Genomic DNA, 8,325 nt, shown 5'->3' on the forward strand with positions numbered 1-8,325 from the left:
GAGGTAGGGACAGTCTGCCTGGAGAGGATGGTTCATTTTGAGGTTATCAAGTGGAAGAAGAGCTTTAAATATTAGCGTTTTTGAAGGCCTGGAATGTCAGGATAAGGAGTCTAGGTTTTGTCCAATTTTGTGTAAGGAAATGACAAAGTGTTTTTGGAAGAATTAGTTTGATGTGCTGATTGGATTTTAAGGTGGGGGCGGGATTGGACAAGTAAGGGAGAGCAGTTAGGAAACTGGATCGTTTTTTTTGCTTGAGTTAAAATTCCTTTTCTTTTGTTTAGGATATTGATACTGGTGTATTAAGTGAAAATTCAGATGATTCAGTTTCAGACCAATTCAGTGTTGAGTTTGAAGTTGAGTCTATTGATTCAGAAGATTATAGCCACAATGAAGAAGGACAAGAACTCACAGATGAAGATGATGAGGTGGGTTTTTTTTTTTTTAACATACCTGCTTAAGAAATAAGTGAAGTGTTTTCCTTGTTTTTAGTGCATTCTGTACAGCAAATTGAAATGTTAATCCCAATTTTTGAATGTATTGGTTCATTTAAAATTCCAGAAATTTCTTTATCTTTGTCTTCATCACCCTTCACGCATGAAAGAAAAGTCTGTTTACCTTGTAATTCTGAGAGGTAGCTAACACAAGCAGTATCATTCTCATTTTGTAGATAGAAGTTTAGAAAGGTGAAGTTACTTGCCCTTGGCAAGTTGCGGAGCCTGTCTGGGCTCTGCTCAGCTCCAGTGCTGTGCTTCTGTTTGCTTGTGGGTCAGCTCTTCATTTTCGAAACTCCACTTCTAGTAAATCTAGGGAACTTGTTTAGATAAAATGAAGTAATAGATTGGTATTAATGGAGTTGTTGGGCCTTGTTTTAGATATCCCAGGTAACCTTATATCAGGCAGAGGATAGTGACACTGACTCGTTTGATGAAGATCCTGAAATATCCTTAGCTGTAAGTATAAAATTCTGATTTCCTGCGACACAAAAGCAAATGACAGTGAGATGTGAATTTAGAGTAGGGTTAGAAAAGTATATCCACTTTGTAAGAAGTAAAAAAATTTGTGGAATTTACTTTATTTTTAACATTACAATATACATTAATGACTTAAGGCAGTCATCTGTTGCTACATATATGTTGTTTATTGGAATGTGATTAATATTTTTTTGTTAAATGCTCACATTTATGCCACACACTTAGGATTTCCTGTTCATTAATTAACTGATGTTGAGAAAGATTTTGTTAAAACTGTTGTTTTAGCTTCTTATTTGGTTAATATTGCTAGTTATTCTTTCCTTCTAAGAATAGATTAGTAGTAAAGTGTATTTTCATATGCTAAAGAAGAGAAAAGATTATAAAATCAGGTATACACCATAGGGATATCTGTGTTTACCTGACTTCAAATACTCTCTTTGTATGTAGAATAAGAAAAAAGGTTAAAAAAGGTGGCCTGGGTGCTACATTTTGAGGACAGAGGATGGCAGGGGGATGACACAGCACTCAGTATCCTTGTGCCAAACAACTTCTAAGGAAGATTGTCCCCCCATGGTGAACTTAGGGAAGGATGTGGTGCAAGGCCTGGATGAGTTGTGATGTGCATTTCTGTTAGAGGGAATGTCCAAATCATTGAGATCAAAGGTATTTGAGAACTGTAAGAACACCATAATACTGTGTGACTTGAAAAGAAAACTTTAAATTTCATTGTAATGTTGGAAGACAAAAACTAGAAAATTAAAATGACTTCATAATATTGATATAGTTGAGGTCAAGTTGAGTAAGCTGTTTCATATAACATACTGTATATAAAAATTTTGAAGTACATAGTCACATAGTAGATCTAGCAATAGTTTTATCTCATCCTAACAGAAACAGTAACATATACCGTTATGATTTTAAAAGAACTTAGTGAAAACTATTTCCTAACATTCTTTTATGACTTCCATTTTAATATTATAAGATAGCATTGTAGACACTGGGCATGCTTGGTTTTGTGAGATGATGTGCTTTAAAGTCCATTGGTGTCAGACTAAATATAGGGGCCACCGATTTCTACATCAAGATCCCTGTGGGCTACTTATTGACTTATGTTACCTCTGTTTTATTGTATTTATTTATTTTGTAACATTTCCCAGGCACATTTTATTCTGGTTCCAGGGAGTGCTTGGAAGCGTTGTGGTGCATCAGTGAACTCTGTGTTTGATGCCTCTGCTCTGGTCCTTAAGCCTGACTGGTCAAGAATTTTGCTTTCACCCATCAGTTATAACTGCATTTGACATTGTTTGCATCATTCTGCCCTTATCTCCAGCTTCTCTTCAGACTGAGCCTTATTGGTTTGTTAGTGACTCAGGGTTCAGGTTTTTTTTTTTCTTTTAATTTACATTGTTGTAGTTGTATGTATGGTTCTACTTATCTGTTTGTATCATTTTATGCAGTTGTTCCTAAGTTATTCTCATAGTTACTATTTCTTATTGTGTAACACTATACTATTACATTCATGTACTGCAATTTAGTCATTGTCCATTTGCTGGACACTCTGCTTTACCATCATAAAAAGTGCTGAATACTGATCACCCTACTTTTCTACCTGTACCTCATACTGTTTCCCTTCATGGACTCAATGCTCCAGCTAAACTGGATTATTTGGTATCTCTTGAATGTGTCTTGTACCTCATTGCCTTTGTTCAAGCCATTTTCTCTACCTAGCATGTCTATCTAGCTAAGTGACTCAGTGAATAGAGGGTTTACTAGAGTCAGGAGGAACTGAGTTCAAATCCATTCTCAAACACTTATTAGGTTTGTGTCCCTGGGTAAATCACCTAATCTTTGCTTGCCTCAGTCTTCCCCTACTCTAAAATAGGGATAACAAATAGCACCTACCTTGCAGAGTTGTTGTGAAGATCAAGTGAGATAATATTTGTAAAGTGCTTAGCACAGCCCCTGGCGTATTGTAGGTGCTGTATAAATGCTTATTCTCTTCCCTTCCCTTCCTCCTCACTTTTGACTTTCTACCTATCCTTTCCAATTCAGTTTAGAATGCTCATCATTCATAAAGATTTTTCTAATTTCCCCTCAATGACTTTCTCCCCTCAAATTTTACATAGCACTTGGTTATGAAATCTTTCCTTAATACACAAGTGTTTTATGTACTTTTTTGCATTCTAGTAGTATGTATGTCTTATGCCTCTTCTAGAATAGCTCTGTGAGGGCTATGTTTTCTCTAAACTTCATACCTTCCTCAGGATCTTGCACAATGCTGTGTTCACTGTTAATACTTCACTTATTAAATATTGTCTGTTGTGGAGGCCTTGGAATGGTGGGCTGAGGAGTCTGGACTTTTATGTTGTAGGTAGTGAAAACCATTGGATGCTTTGGAATAGGGAAATGACATGGGAAACACTGGCTCTAATGTGCAGGATGGATTGGTGGAAAGCTCGTTTAAATCATTTCATTACTCTAGATAATAAAGATCGTGAATGGCAATAAGAATGGGAAGAATTTTTGGATGTTGTGTTTCAGAGGAAGTATGAGGAGACTATAATGACTGAATTTGGGGGTAGAAGGAAATGGGGGGAGTCAGAGGTGGTTCCACTCCTTTGAGAGTTTGGTATTATTAGCAGAAACAAAAGAGTCAGGAGGGAAGGTTGCTTTTTGTTTCTCTCTTGCTTCTCTCTTTGACCCCATCTCAACAAACACCAAACCTGCAGACAAAGCCTTTTACTGAAACTTGTTTTCTGTATTGTTTCTCATAAGATGGTAGTGAGGGACCTTCACTAAAATCCTAGCTTAATGTCTTGTTATATAATTCAGGTAATCCTGAATTTTCAAGTTATTCCAGTGAGACTCAGACTTTTTAGCAAATTTAGTAAATTCCTACCAAGGTGAGAAGTCTAGGCCAAGTGAAGCACTATTAGTCTGTTCTCTCAAGATCAACCCAAGATCTCTGAAGATCAGAGAAGTTTATCACCAGAAGTGATAAGTCGGAAACCCTGTGCTAAGGTGCAGCATATGTACGTCAATACAGTGAGAATATGCTCACATGAGTGAAATCATAGATCTTCGAGGCATAAGAAACAAGTAAAAGTTAGGCTTAGTGTTAAGAAGAGAGACTGCTGAATTACTATGGCTTCTTTCTCTAGTTTAGCTCTCTAGAGCTAAGCAGTTGACAAACTTAAAGATAACAGACTGTTTAGTAACCTCTGTACCCATTCCAAAATATTTTCTCTTCCAAACGTATGCTTACTAAATATTTTCATTTCACTTTGTCCCTGAAATGACTACCAGGGATTCGTTTGAATTTGCAAGCCTTTTGAAAAAAAATGGAGCTATCACTCCTGGGAGGTTTGCTGAGGCTCAGAATTAATTTCTTTTAATTTAGGTTTTCTTCCTAACACAGCTTGATATTTGAAATAAGAATTTTGTTTAGAGTGAAAGGATTATAGGTAATTTGGGGACATGAAGAACATTGGCGGGCACATATGAGTTGAGGATAATATAAGGAAATGCTAAGGGGGAATCACATTAGGATACATAGAGGGAGAAATGAGAGAAAGTACAATGGTAATGAAGATGTCAAAGACAGGTTTCATCTAGGGTTAACCTTCTCCACAGGGCAAGAGAACTAGAGGGGGATCCATTAGATGATTTTCATTCATAATTCCAGCCATCCTCTCAGCCTTTTCCACCTCTCCATTGTTCAGTGTTCTCAATATCTAGTATTATTAATTAGGCTGTATTATAAAGTAGACTTTTCTGAGTTTGGCCTGGGAACCTAACTTCTGTTTCTAGCAATATTTCTATGAAGACATTCATTTTCACTTTCAAAAAAACCTGATTTGTAAAATAACAAAAATCATTTGTAAGGTGGGAACTGGCTACAAATGTAAGTTGGCTAGTTTCCTATAAATTGCATTACTCTCTATTTTACAAAAAGGGGGAGGGGGGGGCAATAGTTAAAACAGATTCTTCTGAATACTACCCAATCAAAATAGACATGGTAGCAGATGGTTCCTGACAGATACGGATAAGGATGGATTCCTATTAAAAAAAGGTCTACAACTAAGAGAAATAGAATGCCTCACGTCAGAATCTCCAAAAGGTGAAAAGACCACTTACCCACAATTTCAGGTTTCAGGAGAAGTTGCTAAGAGTTAAAGATGGGGTAGAATTTGAAATGTTTTACAAAATAAGCTACCAAATCCTTTTATTGCAAAACCTGATTTTTAACAAACAAGCTGAATAAATTGGCATGACTAGCATTGTTATTTCTGGTTATTTAAGAACTATTGAAACTAGTTCTACTTCTTTTTTCATTGCAGGACTATTGGAAGTGTACTTCCTGTGATAAAATGAACCCTCCACTTCCACCACGTTGCCATAGATGCTGGGCTTTGCGAGAGAATTGGCTTTCTGAGGGGAAAGGTGACGTGTCAGATAAAGGCAGACTAGAACGCCCCACGCAAGGGGAGGAAGAGGGCTTTGATGTTCCAGATTGTAAGAAAAATAAAATGAATGACTCTCAAGATTCATGTGTTGAGGAAAGTGATGAAAAAATAGTACAGATGTCAGACTCCCAAGAAAGTGAGGATTATTCTCAGCCATCGACATCTAAAAGTATCATCTGTAGTAGTCAGGAAGATGCTGGAGAATTTGAGAGGGAAGAAGTGCAAGACAAAGAAGCAAGTGTGGAATCCATTCTTCCCCCTAGTACAGTAGAGCCCTGTGTCATCTGTCAGAGCCGACCTAAAAATGGATGCATTGTTCATGGAAGGACAGGACATCTTATGGCATGTTTTACATGTGCTAAGAAGCTGAAAAAGAGAAATAAGCCTTGTCCAGTGTGTAGGCAGCCAATTCAGATGATTGTGTTAACTTATTTTCTCTAAATGTGATGTACTAAAAATGGAACCATGTATGAACCTTGTGTATGAAACTCTTAAAGAATGTTCACACGACTTGTGAACTTTATTTAAAATTTTATTTTTGTACATTTTTTTCTGGGATGACTTCTAATCCATATTAGTTAAATCTCATGCAATTTACTTTTTGGAAGAATTTTTTTATTCTCTTCCTTTGGGAAAAAACATTTTAATTACTATTTTTTCCATTTTTGCATTTTTATTAGTTTTCATTTGTATTATTTATAGAGGCAGCCAGGTATAGTGGATAGAGTGCGGGTCAGATACTGCATGGGACACTTACAGCTCGTTTGACCCCGGATGAATCATTTAACCTCTTTGTGCTTTAGTTGGTTCCCAAAACTTATGTGCCAAGTCAGATCATTTGAGAGTAAGTCATAAACACTCATACTGGGTTATATTGAATCTATAGATCCTTTACTGTTTGCATCTGTTAAGAATCACTAGTTATTTTGAAGATTGACTTTCTTTTTGTTAAGTAATTTCCTTATCTAGTTTGGGAGTGTGAAATTTTTTGAAAAAATTGTGTAAATAGTAAATTTAATAAATATTATTTAAGTTGCATACTGTTGGTGAAATGTGATGATGATTCATGAAAATGATTGTTTTTGAGTTGCAAATAAGTTCAGGTTTCTGATTCTTTGAAGTTTTATCTGTCCTTACTTCCAAGAATCTTAGGGAAAATCTCCTAGGAAAAACCTGATAGTTTTCATTTGTTATTTAGAGATCTTTTTATATTGCACAGACAAATACAAAAGAAAGGGTGGCTTTATGTTTTTTAGAGCCCATCATAGTTCTTTTATAAATTTTTAAAATTTATTTGTAGTTTACAACATTCAGTTCCACAAGCTTTTGAGTTTTAAATTTTCCCCTCTCCCCCAAGATGGCATGCAATCTGATATAAGTTATATATACATTCATATTAAACATTTTCACATTAGTCATGTGGTAAAGAAGAATTAGAATGAATGGAATGAGCCACAAGAAAGAAGAAACAAAACAGAACAAATACTATGCATTCAGACTCTAATTCCATCTCTGGATGTGGATAGCCTTTACCATCATGAGCCTTTTGGAGTTGTCTTAGAACCTTGCATTGCTGAGACTAGCCAAGTCTATCAAAGTTAGTCAAAATACAATATGACTGTAACTGTACGTAGCATATTCTCCTGGTTCTGCTCCCTTCACTTAGCATCAGTTCATTTAAGTCCAGGTTTTCCTGAAGTTCCTGTGCTCATTATTTTATAGCACAATAGTATTCCATTACTTTCATATACCACAACTTGTTCAGCTGTTCCCCAATTGATGACAATCCCCTCAATTTCCAATTCTTTGCCACCACAAGAAGTTGCTGTAAATGTTTTTGTACATGTGGGTCCTTTTTCCATTTGTATGATCCCTTTGGGATACAGCCCTAAAAATGGTATCGTTGGGGCCATCATAATTCTTTCTATACTCCTTTGCCACCAGGACCATACCAGGCAGGTCTTTTTAAGGGCCTCAAGTACAATGTAGCAATGCCCCTTTGGATGAATGATAGCTTACCCCAGACCTTTTTCACCCTTCAAATTAGGATTAGAATTGGGAAAATCTGTTTCTACCAAGTTGAACATAATTCAGATGTAACTCATTATGTTATCTTAATCTGGACATATGGCCCCAGGTAGGTGTCTTGGTTTCAACAACCAGGTCCAGTTTTTAAAAAAAATTCAGGAATTACACAAATGAAAGCATGTTCTTAAAGAATCTTTTGGTTTTTTTAGGCTGTCAAAATATTTACTAGATGTAGTTAAACCATTGGTACATGCTTGAATTTAATGTTTTAAAAGTTGGGGACATCAGTCACAATTACATAAAACTGATATTAACATGAATTTCTGCTCTTCCATGCAAATCAAGGTGATCCATTTTTAAGATTTTGCATAGGGGCACCTCCAAAGCAAATAGATTATGATTTGGTTTTTTTGGAAGCAGATTTACCTTCATAACTATTGTTGCTTAGTTTGTGAATTCTTCGAACTGCAGATTATTTGCTGACTGGAAAGCTAATTTAAATTTGAAATTTTATTGCACCAATTTAGGTGACTAACGTGTTTGTGCAAGTTAAGATAAGGAAATAAAATAAACTGGAGTCCATTTCTGCTTGTATTGAAGACTGGTAGTGAACCAGATAGCTGTACATCTGGATCATTTCCCTAGAATGTCTGCTCCAACTCTTGCTCAGACTGGGCCTACTCAACCCCCGTGGCTGCCCAGCCTGGTGTGTGTGACAATGCTGTTGAGTCCAACTTGGACTGGAATCAAAGTGTTGCAGCTTGTACCACTCAGTGGTGCTGCCCCATGCTGGGCTCACTGTTGGTGATCACTTGCTGTGGTGCTAAAAGTGGCAGTTGTGTGTGTATGTGTTCGTCCTT

At 36.4% G+C, this 8,325-nt stretch overlaps 1 protein-coding gene across 10 annotated transcripts in view; it reads left to right on the forward strand.

Moving 5' to 3' along the window:
* Window positions 1-6,475, forward strand: part of LOC140516601 (E3 ubiquitin-protein ligase Mdm2-like) — a 29,880-nt gene extending 23,405 nt beyond the window's left edge. For 6 of the 10 annotated variants that reach the window (XM_072627589.1, XM_072627584.1, XM_072627585.1 and 3 more), the window contains 3 exons: window positions 282-425; window positions 873-950; window positions 5,312-6,475. In XM_072627589.1, coding sequence (XP_072483690.1) covers window positions 282-425; window positions 873-950; window positions 5,312-5,878 — 789 coding nt within the window. In that variant the 3' untranslated portion in view covers window positions 5,879-6,475. The remainder of the gene's footprint in view (window positions 1-281; window positions 426-872; window positions 951-5,311) is intronic. The other 4 variants (XM_072627592.1, XM_072627586.1, XM_072627590.1 and 1 more) reach the window with 1 other exon arrangement.
* The last annotated feature ends 1,850 nt before the right edge of the window (window positions 6,476-8,325 follow it).

This window comes from Notamacropus eugenii, chromosome Y, assembly GCF_028372415.1.
Source record: "Notamacropus eugenii isolate mMacEug1 chromosome Y, mMacEug1.pri_v2, whole genome shotgun sequence".
Lineage (NCBI taxonomy): Eukaryota > Metazoa > Chordata > Mammalia > Diprotodontia > Macropodidae > Notamacropus > Notamacropus eugenii.